The sequence below is a fragment of the Mixophyes fleayi genome, chromosome 4 (genome assembly GCF_038048845.1).
Source record: "Mixophyes fleayi isolate aMixFle1 chromosome 4, aMixFle1.hap1, whole genome shotgun sequence".
Lineage (NCBI taxonomy): Eukaryota > Metazoa > Chordata > Amphibia > Anura > Limnodynastidae > Mixophyes > Mixophyes fleayi.
In genome coordinates this window covers 21129640-21151057 of record NC_134405.1, presented here as the reverse complement: position 1 = coordinate 21151057, position 21418 = coordinate 21129640, and the positions used below count along the sequence as shown (strand labels likewise).

Below are 21418 nucleotides of genomic sequence, written 5' to 3'. Positions count from 1 at the left end.
TTAGCTCTCAATTTAAAAACACATATGTATGGCCCAAATATATGGGACTCTCATTGTTTAGAGTAGGACCACCCTATTAGCAAAAGCACCTTGGCGTGGTGGGTGGCTTCAACATACATTTGCAAATGTGTGCAACTGAGACTTTTGCATTTTTATCTACAGTAGAAATAGCAGATCTGTTGCTGGCTATAGCAGTGTGCTGGGGGAATTTGTCTCCATATTGTATATTTTGTTGCCTGATCATAATAGAATCAGCAAGCAAATGGCTGACTTCAGACATTGTCAATAATTTATATAATTGCAATAATAATATGTTATGTTGCTTAATAAAACATCATTTAATTTCATCCATTGGTGCACTAACGCATTTCACAGCAAATATATACATTTAGTTATGTATCTTCCTTTTTCCAGAACCCATCCAGAGCAATAATCACATGTACTAGCCTTGGCCAATCCTCACTTATTTAATTGATGATAATTGACAACTGATTATTCATTTACCAGCTGGAACAACTTGTTGACTGTATGAAGTCCCTCTCTTGTATCTAACTTTAAAATGGCTGCATGAGTAATCATTCTGCATAGAAACAACTCAAGCACAGATAGAGGAACAATATTTTAGCCTGAAGATGCAATCCAATGCTTGCAATGAACTGAACCAATCATGCAGACTGCCTTCTCCTGTATAGGGTGGAACTTAATTGGCCAACTCTAGTACATTTTCTTCTAGTAAGTGATGGATCATGATGACCAGCTAAATAAATCCTTCCCTATCTGTACAAAGTGTAAAGGTGAGCATTGGTTCTGTGAGTGAATGCTTATCTTGTAGTGGCTGGCTGCATATGACTGGCTTTTCAGTTGCAGAAGGTTGTTTAGGCAAAACGTACAGTAAATTCTGACGAATAAGTGCTTGTGTCCAGTTAGTTTTCATTTTATTCCTTCTCTACCATTGCTCATTAGATTCTCCTTGAAGTTTACATTGGGGTGGAACAATAGGATGAAACATTTAGGGAGAAACATACAGATCACAAGGGCCCAACTTGAAGATAAGATTGCAAACACTTCCATGGCTATAACATATTGGCCCCGAGCACTAAGAGTTGCTGGGATGAAGGAAAACCAGACACTGAGGAAGGCCAGCAAGCTAAAAGTGATGAACTTGGCCTCATTGAAACTGTCAGGAAGTCTTCTTGCTAAGAAGGCAACAATGAAACTTATCAATGACAGCAAACCAAGATATCCCAACATGCACCAGAAGGCAAAAGGTGAACCCTCGTTACACTGAGCTATGATGATTCCAGGTTCAGTTTGGGTGTTGTATTCTGGAAATGGAGGGGAGAGAGCCAGCCACATAACACATATCAACAATTGTATAAATGAGCACAGAAATATTATCATGTAGGACACCTTAGGACTTGTCCATTTCCTGAGTCTGCTATCAGGTTTGATAGCCATGAATGCAAATACAACCATTGTGGTTTTGGCCAAAATTATAGATATACATATTGCGAAGACCATGCCAAATACTGTTTGCCTCAATAGACATTTCTCAGCTTGGGGGTAGCCAATTAAATTTAAAGAGCACATGAAACACAGAGATATAGACACCAGAAGAAGGCAACTTAAAATGTAATTGTTTGCTTTAACTATTGGAGTACTCCTGTAGTGAAAGAAAAGACACAAGATGAAAACTGTGATCATGGAAGAGATGACAGCAGTAACAGTCAGGGAACTGCCTAATGCTCCTTCATATGAGAGGAACTCAATTGTCTTTGGGATGCATTTGGTCTTCTGAGTACTGGGCCACAGGTTCCATGGACATTTGTAGCAATCGTCTGAGTCTAAGACATGCAAAACAGTAAGAACATTAGCAGTCAGCATTTTCACTCATAACATTGGAACAAACTGGTTTCCACTCACCTGTTTTATTGGAGATTTCCCCATAGGGACACAGGACACACTGGAAGCAACAGACAGGTTCTCCTCGTCTCACGACCCTTCTGAATCCTGGAGGACAACTCTCACTACAGACAGATGTTGGAACCTTTAAAAATATGGATATTAAACAGGATACATCAGATACATTATATCCATAATCCATAGACCATGATCCTGTGGGCTTTCCATAATATACCTGATCTGTTCCTGAAGGCCACATGATTGCACTTATATTAATTGTGAAGATGTTTCCATTAGTGGCTGCTGTATCATAGCTTCCCACCTTGACTATCTTCATTATCCCATCAGCTCCAAGCTGCCAGTTAACAATATCATACACTGCTGGCAGATCTCCATTTTTATCAAAGAAGATCTTTCTCCCATTGTTCAACTTTACTTGTGCATTCTGGATGTAGTATTTTAGCTGTAGTGATAAAAAATACAATATATGTTTCTTTTTTCATTACATTGTTGCCAATCAAGTAAGCTTAAATACAATACATCCTGCTTGATTTGACTCATTTATAATAGTAAGGGCCTATTGTCTATATCTAGATTATATCAAGATTCCACAACTGGAAGAAAATACAATTTTCTTATTACACTGTTACTTATGATAAATTATATGTAGCTCTTGTTTGTCAGTTATTACCAGAACCATTATCTTCCCTGACACATTGCACAGACTTCCGCCTTCCACATTGAATAGACTCCAATCTAGCCAGGCTGCACAGACTCCAAGAAGCACCCCAGACCTTACTTGCTCTGGTGAGCTTTTTCTTGGAGAAAAGGTGTTTCAAGAGGCACGCACATTCAATAAAGCCCACTGGGGATCCTCTTTCATCATCAGTAGTACATGATTGCTTTCTTAAATGTTCCATGTATAGAAATGTGGTGTATGCCCTGCCTTATGTTACCAAAACACTAACAGAGCAAAGTCATTGTTCGGTGCCAATAGTGGTGAACAGAATGCCGATCTCTAACCTATTCCTGAAAAGAACCATAGCAACCTGTCACCCAGCTTATAGCTTGGGATTTCAGGAACCAGAAGCATTGCTCTCAAAGGGACTGACACAAATGGGCTGCACAGAGATGGAGCCTCAGCCGTAGGCTGGGTACACACTACAGGAAATTTCTCTCATAGCGATATCGTTAACGATTATGCCAACGACTGAAAAAAAAGTCGCAATCAGCATGCCGGTTCATGTATACACACTAAACATGTGATTTACCTTCAGATCTATGCTTTTCATCTGCTATTCATCTGTCATAACCATTAGCTGAAAAGATTGTGACTCTGCACACTCCATAGAGATCTGTGGACACAGTCGGTGGTGAGTGTATACACACTGCAGGATTGGAACGACATCGTTCCACCATTGAACAAGATTTTTAGTTCAGTTTAACAATCAAATGAAATTAATATATGTGCTTTGGAACGATAATCGTTCATTGTTGGAGAGTACACGCTAATGCGATATCGGGGAAAAATCCTATAGTGTGTACCCAGCCTTATCTGTACTGTTAGTCATAAAATATTGTTTAATTGCTGTGTATCTTATTGTCTTCAAAACTTATCTGTAGCATTTGTGGAGTTGACTCCATCAGGAGATCTCAGGGATTAAGGATCTAAAGATCCCCGACACCATTCCCTCCAGATAAGAAGAGCCAATGGACACAGTCTTGGGATAAGACCTCCCCCTGCTGAATCGGGGAAGGAGTGCATGAACCAGGGAGACTATGAAGAGTGAGACTGAAAGACAAATGATAGTTTCAAAGTTCATGCTGGGGACTGAAGCCTGTCAGGCACTATCCTGCTTCTGCCTCCAGATGGGCGCCTGTCTCCATGCGATGCCTGCGTCCCGTTGCATAGCGTTGCACATTCTCCATTCTATTTGCATGTGTACGCTGAGCTTGGCTACCCGTTGTTTAGCGACTGGAGACTTTCTTCATGTTCATGATCCATACGCATGCGCAGGGCACCACGGTCCATCACATAGCGACTAGTCGGCGATTGGCTGCGTTTCTCCCGCCGTTTGTGGAAGCACCAATCAAGGATCTCTTTCCTCTATATAAAGAGCACTTGGACACCATTTGCTTGTATTTGGTCTTAAGCCTTGCTCCAGCGTTTGTTCCTCTGTCATTGCTTATTTGGATTCTGACCCCGGCCATATTCCTGATTTCTCCTTTGGTTCCTGATTTTGGTTTAGAGTGACTCTTGGTTCTGACTTGGCTTCCTGATCATTCTACTGCTACTGATTTGGCTGTATTTCGTCTCTATGGTTTTGACCCGGCTTGCTAACTATTCTGTGCATTACTGCCTCTGGACTACCATTCTGGATCCTGGTTCCCCTTCACAGCTGCCTTATTTGATACCTTGCCAACTAACTGATACTGAGGGCCGCGACCTGCACACCTCTTGCAGCGAAGTCCATATCTCCTTGTGGGGGTCCCTGGTGATAACCAGGGGCATGTTAGACTCTGCGCCTCAGTGCTCAGTAGTACCAACTGCTGGTAGGTGTCATCAACTTCACCTTCATGATTGTGACAAAGTCACTGATAAAGAAACGATCACTGTAGAGCTGCTGCGAAATACAGGAAACCTCTGGGTCACTGCAAATTTGTGTGCCTGCTGTTTGGCCACTACATCACTGGTAGTGTGGCAACAGTCTTAGGATATCTGTTGGAAGACCCTGATATCAGATCCAAGGTAACTGGTCTAGTTGTCTTTTGTTCTCTCTAGTTCTCTCTTGTATGTTTACTCTGATGTCTAATTCATATTTGTTTTCACTGAAATCTCTTCACGTAGAGATTCTTACCCACATGATTTTACTGAAGAAAGGGACAATTACTATATATCCCAAACAGGTGCTGCAACTATATTCGTAAGAGCCAGGGGACTACACAGGGTAATTATCCATTGATCTACCTGGTTTTGTGACAAAAGGGTGTAGGAATCAAGGACATTGACAGAGCAATAAGTATATATAGTAAGAAAAATTAGACACCTAAGTCTAAGGAAACTTATCCAAAGTTGCCTTTAAAGCTATTGCCTCTTTAAATTTCCCCTGCAAAGTCGCCAAATGTCGGCGATTTGCAAAAAGCACTGGTTATTTTAATTGTCCCCATGAATAAAAAAAAAAAAGAAAAAAAGAAAACAACATACTTCAGAATCATGCAGTACCAGATATCATTGTTAGCTATTTGCATTGTGTTGTTAAATAAAACATCCTTTACTTTTATCTATTGGTTATACTAGCGTACTTGCTAGCAGATAGATAGATTTAATTTTTTATCTATTTTCCAGAAGCTTTTTTGAGCAACATTATTATGCATTTTTTTATTGACCAATCCCTGTTTAGCTATTTAAGGATAATTAATTGATTACTGATAATTAATTGATAAGTCAGAGCTACTATATAAATACTAAACTACTGCACTATCACATTTAAATTATTTGAGGAATTCTAAGTAATGATCTCATTGAGGTTCCGGATGGAGAAAAACTTCCATAGTTCAATATGATCACTGGAGCCTGCTCCTTCCCTCCCAGCAACCACATTAAATGCAAGGAGGAAGAGTATATCTTGGTGGCCCACTGATGGCAGAAACATTACTAAAGCTGGGTACACACTGCAGGAAAAGGTAACGATTAGCGATTTACTATCGACTGAAAAAAAATAAAGGCCCGATCAGCATGCCGATATGTGTATACACACTATAGTAAATATCTTCAGATGTCTGCTGTTCATCTGTCATGACCATAGGCCTGTCACTTTCACTGCACTTTGGACATGCTCAGCCTGCACGGAGCTCTGCTGCTGCCTGGAAGTCTTGCAGTGCACACACAGCTCAAAGGTCATCATCAGCACAATGGCCACCCTCCCCCTCCCCTACCTGCAGCCTCTGGGTTCTAAAAGTGAAAGCTAGAAGCACCAGCAGGGTCTGCAGGAGGATACAGAGGGAAGATGACAGAGGAGCCCCGGACACTTCCAGTGACAGGTAAGTGCTGTTTCAATCAATGTCTGTCCAATTCTGCATACACACTGCAGAATTGGACCGACATAGTTCATAACTGAACAAGATTTTTTTAAGCAGTACGAACAAACCGTTCAAACGATGGTCTGTGCTTTGGAGCGATGATCGTTCATCGTTCCAGGGAACACAGTACTGTGATATCAGACCAATCAGTTTTTTATCGTCTGATTGACCTGAGTATTGGCTGAAAACCATACTTGCCAACTCTCCCGGAATGTCCGGGAGACTCCCGAAATTCGGTTCAGTTTCCCGGGCTCGTTGGCATTTCTCCCGCATCCTGGATTTCACCGAGAATCGCGTCAAATGGCGCGATTCTCAGTGATTGACGCCATTTTGGAGGGCGGGAGGGGGCGGGACGAGGCCAATCGCGTCATTTTGGCCCCGCCCCCCGCAACGGAAATTACGTTTTTGCGGGGGCGGGACCAAAATGACATGTTTGGCCTCGTCCCGCCCCCTCCCGCCCTCCAGTCACGCCCCCTCTCCCGGGAACTTGTTTCCGAGAGTTGGCAAGTATGCTGAAAACAGTGTAGTGTGTACCCAGCTTAAGGCAATACAGACCTGTGGGCCCGTAAGAATTGCCTATCATGGTATTCCACTGGTTCATTTAAATATACTATGAGAATAACAGAACTGAAAAACCTTTCTAGAAAACATAATTTAATGGAAAATCGTAGTAGATGGCTAGAAAGGAATGGGACTACAAATTATATCCGTAACCTCTCAATAAATTTCATGAATCCACTCATTAAAGGATCGGTAAAGCTCAAATACAAGTTACACTATACAAATGTGTTTCTAACACCATTTAAAAATATATATAGCAACCATATATAGCTAGTATTATTTTTATTATACCTACCAGACACGTGTATAATTATTTTCTTATTGAAAAGTAAACTTACACAAAGCTTTAATCAGTTTAGTAACTAACTTTACAGAACTAAATTTACTACTTTATGATTACCACCTGCCAAGGTTGGAAGTTCTGTAAGTTCGCACAACTCGCGCAGTGGAAAGGTCCTTTTCCTTCCGAACAGGTGGTCATGTCATGAAAAGCTTTGGCAATGACTTGAACAGAAGTGTAGATACTAAAAGAACCTCTTAAACTGGATACATCAGTGTAGACATTGTCAACATCAGAGAGGTCCTCAAATCCTGTACACAACTTGGTTGAATTAAGTCCTGTTTGAGGACTCATCTGTTTGGGGAATCTGCACCCAAACATTTTTTCCCAGAATATCTCATTCAAGCTTATCTCTGAATGATTAAGAGAATGAGGACGGATAAGTTTCACAAAGTCTTCAAACCCTGGAATGGTTGAGCTGTAGAAGGCCAAGCCAATAGAACCTGACAGTATCGTAGAGTATTTATCCACTTTTAAAAAAGTTGAAGTAGACCAGGCTTCACTGGCCACAAAGATCTTCCCAGTAACTTTCTGTCTCAACATCTCATCCAAAAGTAGAGCAAAGTACAGGTCATTAGCAAAAACAAGCACGACCTTCGCTGTTGACTCCTTTATGACTTTAACGAGATAAGGGATATTTCTATCTACACTATTAGCCACAATTAACTCTGTGAAGGCCACACAAGCTCTAGCCTTGAGAATCTCTTCCTTAATGTCTTGAATACCCTGCTGTCCATAGTCACTTCCCAGTGCAACGAGACCCACCCATGTCCATGCAAAATGTAGCATCAGCTGGGCCAAGCCCTTGGACTGAAAAGCGTCACTGGGAACTGTCCTGAAGAAGGAGGGGAACTGGGTTCGGTCACTCAGCAAGGAGCTAGTAGAGAAATGACTTATCTGCAAAACATAATGTAAATAAAATATGTATTTTCTTAATACATATGTTTTCTTAACAAATTTCAACTTAATAAACACTCTCATCAAAAAGAATTATAACATGTAATTATATTTATTCATAGATTTAAATGCAATATCATTATTATCTGTGCAGCAAACAAGAGTCAGCTGTATTATATGTGTCTATTAGTTAGATGATAGATAAGAAAGTTAGATGATAGATAAGGAACCTAAACATAGGACCCTTTACATAAATTGAGCAAGATACATTACCAAGTGAGAACTAGCTGCGGTGCAAGAATATTACAAATACATCTCAATGCATAGAAGACCTCATTTACAACGCATACTAGATGTATAGCACTTTCGTTTTGCATCTAAGCATCTAGAAGGTCCACCCAGAGCACATTAAGATGCATGTATATTCTCCTCTCTAGTCAGCATGGCAGCTCATGTAGGGGGGAAGGGAAGCACATGTCAGGGGGCCTATGATCTCTGGGGGCCCATGGCTAATATTGCAAGAACTTACATTATGAAGAAACTCTTGACCCAATAGTTGCCCTTAAGAGGTCAAGGGGCCTATTATCTACTATATAAATGCCTAGTGGCGTGTGTGAAAAAAAAAAACCAAGCTGCAACGCCACCTGCTGGGCAGAGTTATACACTGACCTATATATTTCTTGAAGGAGAAGTGACAGTTGGGAGTGGTTGGTGGTTGTTGGGGGTGACAGTGGGGAGTTTTTAACACCTTAAGCAGCTTGATGAAGGATGTGGTGATGAAGATGAAGGATGATGGAGAAAAATGATGAGGTGGTGACATGTGGACAAAACCACGTTAAAAAAGGGCGCTTGCGTCAGGAAGTAATGCTCTTCCCCTGAGGAGGCCTGGGCTGGGCCCAAATGCATGACAAGAACCTTTTTAACACCTTAAGTAGCTTGATTTGACTAGAATACATGAGTATCATGCACGGGTTAACTTGTTCTTATTGATATGTTGGTTTTGAGATGCCTTCACAAACTAAAAGTTCACCTAGTTGGCAAAGAGGTAGAATAATCTGACTGGAACATTTAAAAGTTTAGATGTCACAGCATAAGTCCAAAGTTCTACCACTTTAATACCAACCCTTTGGTCAAACAAAGCATTTCAATCTTTCTCCAAAAATGCTTCTCAGTTTGGCCTCATTTAAAGATTAAATTAGCCATGAGCGTGAGCGGATGTGGAATGTCTTTATTACACATGGCACATTTGTGTGTTTGAAGTTATTTCCACATTGGGCAAAGTGGTCCTAGATATGCGCATCTCCGTCATAATTGAATTGTAAGGCACAAAATGCGTCTCGTTAAAAACATAGGGAGAGAGCGGATCTCTGCCAGCTCAGTGCTGGTGCCATACCAAATCCTTTAGTGGAGTGATGCTGCTTCTGCGCCTATTCATAGAGCAAGGAACGTCCCTAAAATATGCCCTCTCCATTCTGTTATCTCATTTTAATATAGAAGAGGATTTCGTCCTTTCCCTTGGACAGTTGGCGAGTACTAAAGGAGGACTGGTAACTGCACATTAACGAAACAGGGCGTTAACGTGACATTTTATTAAAACAAAAAAATTAGAACACAATTCCTTTTTTGTTACATTGATATATTTTTAAAAACATCCTTATTTATTTATTATGCACACTTTAAAAAAAAAAGGGACATTAAACATAAGCTAGATATTTTTCACCGACACTGCCAAAAATGACCCAGCCCTGATCGATCGACGGTTGAAATTGGCAAGTGATATGATTATTGAAGAGATACATGTAAGTACATGAAGGGAGCAACACTGATTTTTACAATTCTTGCTTAAGCTCAAGAGTAAAAACGTTCTTCTAAAACCGCTTCTAGAAATCTGTAAGTGCAAGCAGGAATAGTGTGTTCTTTATACTCAGTGGTAAAATAATCATAATTGAAGCCACAAACTCTAACTGCACAGAATTTCTGGTTGGTCCCTTAATCCAAGCTCACTTGTGCTGTAATTTAGAGTAGGAGGCAGTTTTGCAGCCCAAAAGTAAATGTAAACATTTTGAGTTGAGGTATCTCTTATGTCTCACGTACTTCTTGTAAAGAAATTGGGCTTGAACATCCTTAATATACCTCTACAGACGTAGGCACAACTTATGTTGCAAAAATCCACATTGTTTTGCTGCAAATATGCATGAAAACTAAGTTTATCGCGTGTAACTGCTCTGCACATTTTCAGAAATGGATTTTATGCCAGTGAGCGCAATTGCATGCAATTCATATCCAAGCGCATTTTATGCTTCAGACCACCGAAGACTTGAAAGGCGGAATGAGGGCATTCCTGAGGTCCAGTTAATGCGCCTTTCTCTGAATGCAGCGCTGGGCATCTCCTAGGCATGGCCGGATTTACCATTATGCAACAAAGGCAATTGCCTAGGGCCCAGCGGTCCCCAGGGGGCCCTCCCAGGGCTGGCGGTAAGACCACCCTTTAAAAATGGGCCACTACTTATGGGCCAGTGAAATGTGCTTGCTCCCCCCAGGCTAAAGTCTGCCAGCCAGCCCCTGAATAGGTGTATATGTTATGCTAAAAAACTATAGTGCTATGAATTTTTTCAGGAGGGGGCCCCAAACCAGTTTCTTGCCTAGGGCCCAATGAGGTCTAAATCCGGCTCTGCTCCTAGGTACATATTTTTAAGCCGTATAACTTGCTCCAGCTACAGGGCAGGTGTAAGTGCAGATTGATAGTGATGACTGACATGTATACATGCCAGAACATGTGTTTGCAAGCAAGGGAAATTGTAAAAATGCATTTTATGTGCAGTAGGAATTAAAAGCATCCTGATTTATGTAATTCATATAAAAAAAAATAAAAAAAAAATTATATTTTTTAAATGCATTTTTATTAGTGATTACACTAGAGTTGTTAATATATTTACTAGATTTTTTTTAGTTATGTGTTGTCATGAGCATATTGCAAGTTAATTATAGCCAGAGCATAGTTACACCCATAGTCAAATGGAAACATTTTTTGAGATGTACTTGTGCTTGTATACGGGCAGATGTGCATGCAAGTGCCGTCCAATTTATTAAACGCGTTAAATTGCGTTCACATTGTGTTGCAAGATGGATCAGGCCCCTAGTCTCTGTGCTGCCTTCCCAAGCATCCTTAAAATAAGTTGCCATTCTTCATATGGATCAGTCTTACAATGACAACATATAGCTGTAGACCTGCCATCGGAATCAAAGTTTACAGCACAATTCTGTCAGTTACAAAGACACAAAAGACATTGACAGGTTTGCCATTGTACGCTCTATATGCTTCCTTCAGCTCTCTCTTGGAAACATGGACTATATGATATAAATCCTGACCCACCTGTGGATATCTGTACAATCCCAGCACACGAGCCATCAGAATGGAGGATGACGACATTGTGTGTCCAAGGACAGCTGCCAAAGGTGTTTTTTCCTGGCAACAATAATTGGGTATTGGCTGGATCTGACCCGTCAACATCCATAGGGTTCCCTCCAGTTCTTTCCGCAGAGCAGCACAAGAGTCAAAAGCAATAAAGCCCAATGTAATGTTTGGTAGAACGTCCAAACGTCCATTGATCTCCTCTAGGGCAAACCTCATGGCCTGGAACTGCTGGTACATATCAAGTAGGAACCTGGACAGAGAGAAGGTAAAACCTGGGATTGCTATTTATGTACTAAAAAAAAATATTTTGAATTATATTAAATATTTTTTCCATTCTTACAATCTATGTCAATAGTACAATTAATAATTATATTAAAGTGAATTGTTCAGCATTCTCAATGTCAACATGTTGTTGTCCCATTAATCGCAAATGTCATGGCATTAATGTCACAACTCATCTCCCCATTCAAAGAAACATTATATAATATAAATAAAATTGATACACCAGGGAGAACCTTAATTTGCAACCAATAATCTGCATTCTCACTGTCCCAACAGTTATTCATAGTTTCCTGCCCACTCTCCCCCTGTTGTACAATGATTCAGTGGGTAAATCTGCTGGGCTAACGCCCCCTAGTGTCAATTATTTCATATATTATATATGACTTCACCCGTCCAAGACTTCTTTAAAATTTCATATGGTTCCATGACTCATCAGTCATGTCTAATATTCATATAAAAAAAAAACCTTAAAAACACTATACCCACAAAGTATATAACAGTGCGCTGACCCCTAGTACATTAGGTCTCAAACTCAAAGAGTAAGGACTATACCTATATATAAACTAAAATCTTCACAAATGTATATAATATATTATAACCACCACTTAAGGACTTGAGAGAGGGTCAATGCTGCTCCTTATGGTAAGTTGTTGTGTGTCAACTTCTAAAAGATTACATTAAACAACTAAATAAAAGAGAGAAGAAACACATAAGACCTTCTCTAAAGCAAATATTCCACCATAGAAATTTATATAACACAGTTTACTTAAAACACAATTTACAAGGATATATATATATATATATATATATATATATATATATATATAAAACACGGTACACCAAATTCATACAATATAAAACTAAAACATATTTATCTGACTTCTCAAATTCTCAAATTAGTAATCAGACCCAATATCTATTTCGTTGTTATAATCTCAGTTCACCTACAGTGCACATATAGGGAAAGTCTTCCAAAAATCGATGTCTCATATGTTTGTCCTGGATTGTCAAGATGATAACATATAAATATTGTCCAAGGACCTTTCAAAGCACCAGATTTCTTTTAAGGGTCATCACGCTTTGAACAGTATTTAGCTATATAGACCGCTTGAGAGATATATAATCAAAATCAGAAGCCCGACTCTTGCAGTCCGTTCCGGCGACTTCTGACACCTCCTACCACAGCTGCAGTACAAATCTTTAGTTTTTGGGCAAAAATTCACTCTCACCATGGTGATCTTACCCTCCTTGAAACTCGATCCAAACGGTTTTGCAGAACCGATGCTTGGGTCCAACATAAGATCAAAAGCTCTCATAAAGTCAATCCGGGGAGACAGAACACTCTTGGGTCTCTTATTAGTAATCTGCAGGAGCTGCTGACGTGTTTCTCCAGAGTAGTTTTGTGGCTTCCTCAAAGATAACATGTTGGGGTAAGAGCCTTCCTTTTAAACTGACTCAGACCAATCAGAGTGATACTAACAAGTATTTGTGTGCTATATGAAAAAGCAGACAGTATTTTCCTTACGTGCAAAATAATAAACTAATTTGCACCCCTTGCATTGCAACATGGTTTTGCCAAGGATCAAAGTTACTCATTGTTTGCCTTCCTTTCCTTAATGAATCAGGCCCAATGTGTCAAACCACATGGAAACTAATTAAAATTTTCCTCATATAAGTCAAATTGCTAAGGTGGTTTTGGATGGTTTTTTTTATAATAATACCATAATCATTAATTATCTATTATTAATATATTATTCATGCAGTGTATGGTATTATTGTAAAGTAAACATACTACCATATACTCCTACCGGATGACAGAAGAAATCACGCATGTAGTAACAAGATGTTGAAGGTACTCCTCGATACATTCAACTTGTTGTTACTATGGGCTAGATTTACTAAGCTGCGGGTTTGAAAAAGTGGGGATGTTGCCTATAGCAACCAATCAGATTCTAGCTTTCATTTTGTAGAAGGTACTAAATAAATGAAAGCTAGAATCTGATTGGTTGCTATAGGCAACATCCCCACTTTTTCAAACCCGCAGCTTAGTAAATCTAGCCCTATTATTTCTCCAGTCACCCAGTAGGAATATCGGTACCCCTCAGTTATTTTTAAGATTTTTATATTTTTTAACTAATATAGTTTATAGTATATCTAGTGTGTTAGCAAAAATATTTATTGAGTTGAAAAACAGACCACACAATTTTTTTTCCCATTCTTTTTATCTTTATATCATATTATATCATATTATGGGTATGAAAAAAAATCACAACTTTGCCTGTGGTCCATAACAACAATTAAAAAACCTTTCAAAGATTACTTTATATGAAAACCTCAAGAACAGATCTTGTGAGTGTGTTACCTACAGGGGAAAAACACGTTGGATGGTGACTGATACAATCACTTGTTTGATGCAGAAATATTAGCTGGTTTCGTGTAAGTCTAATCACAAGAGGGCTGTCACAGCTGAAATCAACACGTGGATCACAAAAAAGAAATTAATTTACATTTATTGGAATTAATTGGTTGTTTTTATGATACAGTATTATCTGACATTTACAAAATAGTGTTGCACTAGTATTTGTTTATTTTTTTTATTTTTTGTTCATTTTATGCCTTTTTTTGAAATTGAGGAAGCAGGAAGAACATTCATTTCATCCACCATCAAATTAGAGTATTTTCCTATATGGTTTTCTGTGTATGAGCGATAAATATCTGGAATAATAATAATAATCCGGATTCATTCTCAATATTGATTCTATTATATCGATTTGAGCATTTCTACAATTTTTCCCATGTAGTCCCCAGATTGTGAACCTCACATGCACACACATGCACACAAACACATTCACCATACTTGCCAACTTTTCCCCGTTGGCTTCAGGGAGATCCCGGGGTAGGTGGGCGTGCGGGGGCTGGGCTTGATGAATCACATCATTTTGGCACCACCCCCTGAAGGACAGCAGGGGGCGGGGCTAAGATGATGCAATATTTGCATAATTAAGCCCCGTCCCCATTACTTATCTATTGCGGGGACGAGAACCGGGAGGTTGCCCTACTCTCCCGGGAGACCAGGAGTCTCCCAGACATTCTGGGAGAGTAGGCAACTATGTGTTAAAGAAAAGCAGCTAATGAATCTCTAGAGACTGAAGTGTTTTTTACATTTCTGTCTCCATTACTGAAGTCATGTTGTCTTTCCTGTCAGTCTTTGATTAAATCTTGGTCTCCATGAAAATGGTCACCTCCATAGGCATCAATACATGGACATAGGACACAATTTCTGAACTGTATCATCATGCCACAGATGGCGAAGCCAACCACGTCTTGTACTGGCTCAGCATCAGGGAGAATGCCAGACTCTTCAGGGAGTGAGGGAGATCACCCCTATTTCAGGGAGTCTCCCTGACATTCAGGGAGAGTTGGCAAGTATGACATACACATACACAACCCTTGCAGTGCCATCTAACAACTTGTGTAACTTGCATTTGAAACCCTGTTCAACAAGTCATACCGTATATTCCAGTAAATGACAAGCTTGTTTGCTAATAGCTCCCATTTTATGTCAGTACATATTATCGGGATAAAACATTACATGAAATTACTCAGATTGTGTGTTTTCATTAGAATGCCACATAAATACATTTAAACTCTTGTGGTTTCACAATACAATAAAGTCTTACATGGTACAGACATGTTGTGGAGGAGCCTCTGTGAACATGAACTTCTGGAAGATTTTATCGATATGAAAGGGTAGCACAACCCCAATTAGGATATCCCCAACTTTCTTGACTCCTGAAAGGTTTGAAGCACCCAGTCCACATCCCTTATCAGTGCATCGGGAGACTGGGATGAGGTAAGAGAAAGTCAGGTGCCACAAACACCAGTAGAAGTGGGTGTTCAGCCTGTGGCCAAGGAGAGAACAATGAGTCAGTATCTCGTATAACATCACAGTAATGTTATGCAGTGATTGATAAATGCAGATGCTGGTTATCATGAAACACCAAATAAGACCCATATTTCAGTATTTAGAAAGCCCCCAATGTCCACTTTGAACCTTCATATAGACAATATGCTGTGTGAAATCACTCTGTGCTAACCAGATATTTGGGCCACCAAGAGGAATTTTGGTCGCCAATACAGCACCTTCTTGGGGCCCCTTCCATTGCCCCAAAAGGAGGAATGGTCACGCCAGGATTGTGGCTCCTCTCACTACAGAGGTACTACACAGGTGCTACACAGGTATGCCATGGTCCCCAGGTATTCCAGGGACCCGGTACTTTGTACTTGCTCTCTCTTCCCTCTCTGCGCCCCTGTTCACATACGGTCCAATGCAGAATTTGCGCAATTTGGGCATTAGGCTTATGTTCTACAGAATCTATAAACCCTACATCATAAAAATGAATGGATTATTTTATCATACAAAATCCTATGTATATATGTACTATAATAATAATAATAATAATAATAATAATAATAATAGTAATAATAATAATAATAATAATAATCATTTTTATATTGCACAGTTCTCTCAATAGAACTCAAAGCACTTTACTTTGTTGCAGAGGGTGAGGCAACCAAACTGAGGTCACTCAGCTGCTAATTTATGGAATCAGTCACATCAGCCTCTGGTCCGTTGGAGCTTACAGTCTAAATTCCCTACCACACACACAGTAGGGTCCATTTGTGGCAGAAGCCAATTAACCTACCAAAACAAACTCCACACAGATAGAATGTTTGAATCTTGTAACATTTTAAACAATATAGACTGTATAAACCTTGTAAAATAAAGTATATGAGTCTTGTATTATTTAGAGTGAATGAATCTTATGTCATATGAGAATGTATGCAAAAAAAGAACATATATTATAAAGAATGTATTTACACTATATGGACAAAACTGTTTGGACACATCTGTTAATTATTGAAATGAGGTGTTTTAATCAGACCCGTTGCCAGAGGTGTATAAAATCAAGCACTTAGCCTCCATTTGCAAACATAATGGGTCGTTCTGAAGAGCTCAGTGACTTCAAGCGCGGTACTGTGATAGGATGCCACCTTTGCAATAAGTCGGCTCGTGAAATTTCATCCCTGCTGAATATTTTACAGTCAGCTTTAAGTGATATTATTAGAAAGTGGAAGTGTTTAGGAGAAAACAGCAACTCATCCACGAAGCGGAAGTCCTCACAGAGCGGGGTCAATGCATGGTGCATAATTGAATTGGTTTCCATGGCCGAGCAGCTGCATGCAAGCCTCACAGCACCAAGACAAATGCCAAGCGTCGGATGTAGTGATGTTAAACACATCAGCAGTGGACTGTGGAGCAATGGAAACATGTTTTGTAGAGTTACAAATTACACTTCTCTGTTTGAGAGTCAGAATGGCGAATCTGGGTTTGGCGGATGCTTGGAGAACATTACCTGCCTGGCTGCATTATGTCAACTGTGAAGTTTAGTGGGGGTAGGGATAATGGTATGGGACTGTTTTTCAGGGTTTGAGCTAGGCCCCTTATCTCCATTGTGCTTCAGCATACCAAGTAATTTTGGACAATGCTATGCTTCCAACTTTGTGGCAACAGTGTGGGGAAGGCCCTTATCTATTCGAACATAACTGTGCCCCTGTGCACAAAGCAAGGACTACAAAGACATAGCTTGATGATTTTGGTGGCGAAGAGCCTGACTGGCCCGCACACAGCCCTGACCTCAACCCAATCGAACACCTTTGGGATGAACTGGAACGGAGATTGCGAGCCAGGCCTTCTCATCCAACATCAGTGCCTGACCTCATTAATGCTCTACAGAATGAATGGGCACAAATTCCCACAGAAACACTCCAATATCTTGTGGAAAGCCTTCCAAGAAGACTGGAAGCTGTTATCGCTGCAAAAGGGGGACCAACTCCATATTAAAATATATGTATTTGAATATAATGTCATTACAGTCCGTGTTGGTGTAATAGTCAAGCGTCCGAATACTTTTGTACATATAGTGTATGAATCATGTAAGATATAAAATGTATAAAATAATTTATTTGGCATAAATAATGTATGAGTCTTATATAATACTTTATGTATAAACTGTATATCACACAGAATAATATATGCGTATTGTATCGCATTAAATGTACTGTACTATATAATGTATGAGCCTTGTAACATAAATAATGTAAAAATCCTAGAAAAAAAAACTCAGAAATAATGTATGAGTCTTGTAACATATATAGAACATATAACTGTTATACAATTAATACTAATTTAAGTCTTGTATCATATAGGATGTATGAGCCTTGTATCATGTTGAATGTATGAGCCTTGTGTGCTATAGAGTGTATAAGCTATATGTTATAAATAATAAATCAGTTGTGTTTCATACATATTATATAGTTTATAAACCATATATCCTAAATAATGAATGAGTCTTGTAACCTATAGAATGCATTATTCTTGTATCACACAGAGTGTATACATCCTATATCATATGTAATAAATGAGCCTTGTGTCATATAGAGTATATAAATCTTACATCATATATAATGAGTGAGCTTTTTATCATATAGAGTATATAACACCTATAACTTATATAATGAATGAGCCTTGTATTCTATAAAGTGCATAAACAGAGTGTATAAGTGCTATAATAAAAATAATGTTTGTATCTTGTATCATATAATGTCATATAGAAAGTATGAATATTGCATGATTTTAGACCCGTATAGACAGGGTCACCTGAAGTCTCTGTTTCAGTAAGTGATTGCATGTAATTTGCATGTGTGTAACATGAGTGTTTCTTAAAGAGATGGAGCAATCAAGTGCATTTCGTGTTTCCTCTAAGAGCATCGCATCTCTACAGTGTTACTTTCAATTCTGTGGGGAATATATCATGAATCTGTACCCTGCAGAAAGAAAAATGTCCCATTTGTGTCTTTATAAAAGCTAATAATAAAATAAAGGCTGGATGGACCTAATATCGTTTTCAACCCACTTTTGCCCAATTCCCTTCTTTTGATTACAGTGTCTTTCCCTGCAAAAATTACAGTCTCCTCCCGTCCTTCCATAATACCGTAGACCAGAGATTTACCTCATCTTGTCTCATTTTGTGTGCAGATCTTGCTACCTTTGTTTCCTGGTTAAACTGACTGCTTAAATATAGGTATGAATATCACTAATGTTTGTAATTCCCTAATTAACAGCTAATTATTTTTCCCAAATGGAAATGGCAGCTGGTTTAACAGGAACAATTATTATGATTAAAGGTGATTTTGTGGCACTAGAGCATTATAACCTAAGTAACCTTGTAAAGGAATTCTCATAAACATGATGGAAACACAGAACTTACAAGACACAAGTGGCTCAGAGGCAGAGACAGCTCACATTTCATAAAGATATATTGTAGAATCAGGCAACATCCGAAGTATAGTGGATGAACCAGATCGTGAAAGGTGAAGTGCAAATAGCTTAATCAACAAGCAGGGCTACTGGCTCTATTAATTTAGTAGTCTAAAAAAAGTGTGACGTCTTTATGTGTCACAGACATGGTTGTACACAAATGCTTTATCTGACCAATGCCTACTCCATGCACTGTATTGATGACTAGACTAGACTGATGTAGGCTGCTGTCTATCCACTTTTAATCTTATTAAGCAATACTGGAATAAATCCCTTAATAGGGAGGAATAGGCTCAGTTCGCCTTTATCACCTTGTTTAGTCTGTTTGAGTTTATTGCCATGCTCTTCCGGATAAAGAATGCTTGACCGACCTTCCATAAGATGGCATATCACCACCTGAAAGGGAGCCATGAGTTCATCTAGGCCTATTTAGACGACATGCTATATTTAGTGACACTTGGAAAGAACACCTTGCGCACATAGCTCAAGTTCTCTGGCCGATTAGTGAGGCAGCCTGACTATTACCCTGAGAAATGCCAGACAGAGATGACAGAGGTACTATTCCGCCCTACCTAGAATAATGAAGTCCACTATCTAATTTCATCCTCTCCCCCTTGAACCTGCCCCCTGGATCCTATCCCCTCTCAACTCCTTCACTCCATCTCCCTCACCACCTGTTCCTACCACCCTCACCTCTTTAGTCTGTCCCTCTCCACTGGATTCTCCCCCTTTCTTTTAAACATGCCCTCATCTCACCCATTCTAAAAAAAAACTAATCTTGACCCCATTTCACTCTCTAATTACCGCCCCATTTCTCTTCTCCCATTTTCTCCAAAATACTTGAGAGGCTTGTCTGCAACCGTCTCACCACTTACCTTTCTGAACACTCCCTCCTTGATATTCTCCAATCAGGCTTTCGGCCTCTCTACTCCTTGGAAACTGACCTGGCTAAAGTCATCAATGATCTCCTCTTGGCTAAAGCCAAGGGCCATTTCTTCCTTCTTATCATTCTGGAGCTTTCATTAGCCTTCAAAACCATGGACAACCCCCTCCAGCTTCACCCATCCAGTCCATTGGTCTCTCCAGCACTGTTCTTTCCTGGTTCACCTCCTACTTTGCCAACCGCTCCTTCTCTGTTTCCACCTCTGGTTTCCTCTCCCTCCCTTCATCCCTTCTAGTTGGGGTCCCACAGGGCTCTGTTTTTGGCCATGTATTCTTTTCACTATACACCTCCTCCCTGGGTGAACTCATTAGCTCCTTCGGCATCCAGTACCATCTTTATGCTGACGACACTCAACTCTACCTCTGATCTCCTGACCTCATTCCATCCCTCCTCTCTAAGATGACTGTTTGTCTCTCTGCCATCTCCTCATGGATGTCCTCTAGATTTCTGAAACTTAACATTGCTAAAACTGGATTTATTGTCTTCCTCCTCCCGCTCTGTCCTCTCTATCACTGTTGACAATTCCATTATCTCATCTGTTCCCCAACTTCGCTGCCTGGGTGTCATCCTGGACTCCTCTCTCTCCTTTGCCCCCCACAATCATTCTCTTGCTAAACCCTGCCTATTTCAGCACAACATTGCTCGCATTCGCCCCTTGCTCTCCCAGGATGCCTCCAAATATCTCATCCACTCCCTGATCCTCTCTCGATTGCACTACTGTAACATTGTCCTTACTGGCCTCCCCCACTCTCATCTCACTCCTCTTCGACATATACTCAATGCCGCTGCTAGACTTAAATTCCTTACTCGTCACTCCACATGTGTCCCCCCCTCTATCAAACCCTTCACTGACTCCCCTTCTCCTACAGAACCATTTTCAAGCTCCTCACCTTCACATACAAGGCAGTCACCAACTCACTCCATCCAGTCCACTGCGATTGGCCAATGACCGTCGCCTCTCCTCCCCTCTGATTGCCTCTTTTCACTAACGTATTCAAGACATCTCCTGCGCTGCCCCCCTCCATTGAAACGATCTCCCTCATTCTATCAGAACATCCCCCAATCTAAGCAGTTTCAAACGGGCATTAAAAATCCATCTTTTCTTAAAAGCCTATGAGTCATTCGCTTAACTGCCCACCTTGTAAGTTACCTCTATCTCTCTCCCCTTTTTCCCCTTTCCCCTTCTCGCTCCATATGACCCTGTCCCCATTTAACCTCTTGTGTCTTCGGTTTGTCCGTCCTTCCCTTTAGATTGTAAGCTCCTCTGAGCAGGGCCTTCTCTCCTCCTGTTTCCATAATTATTAACTTTGCTCTCCAGCTACTCTGCCTACCTACTTCTTGGGCCTAGTGCCCACTGGCTCCACTTTTGCTTTTCTCTGCACTTTTGCTTTTCTCTGCTCTTAACCTGTTAGCTGCGCCCACACTCTTGGGCACAGATTTCCTGCTGTGCTGAATTTCCCTCACCCTCCTTCTTTTTCTTAGTAGCTGGTCTTCGAGTTATAGTGCTACTTGTTTATTGTACCATACTGTTATACCATGTACTGTCCTACTGTTTGTTCCTGTCTACTGCTGCGGACACTTTGCGGCGCCATATAAATAAAATTTAATAATAATAAT

General features: G+C 40.1%; 1 protein-coding gene across 1 annotated transcript; it reads right to left on the bottom strand.

The window, feature by feature from the left end:
- Positions 1–930: 930 nt before the first annotated feature.
- On the bottom strand, positions 931–12901 carry LOC142149550 (extracellular calcium-sensing receptor-like). Its single transcript, XM_075204879.1, has 6 exons — positions 12672–12901; positions 11154–11445; positions 6944–7780; positions 2138–2365; positions 1924–2047; positions 931–1844 (listed from the first exon to the last, which is right to left on the bottom strand). The coding sequence occupies exons 1-6, from the start codon at positions 12899–12901 to the stop codon at positions 931–933; spliced, it is 2625 nt and encodes an 874-aa protein (XP_075060980.1).
- Between the last annotated feature and the right edge of the window lie 8517 nt (positions 12902–21418).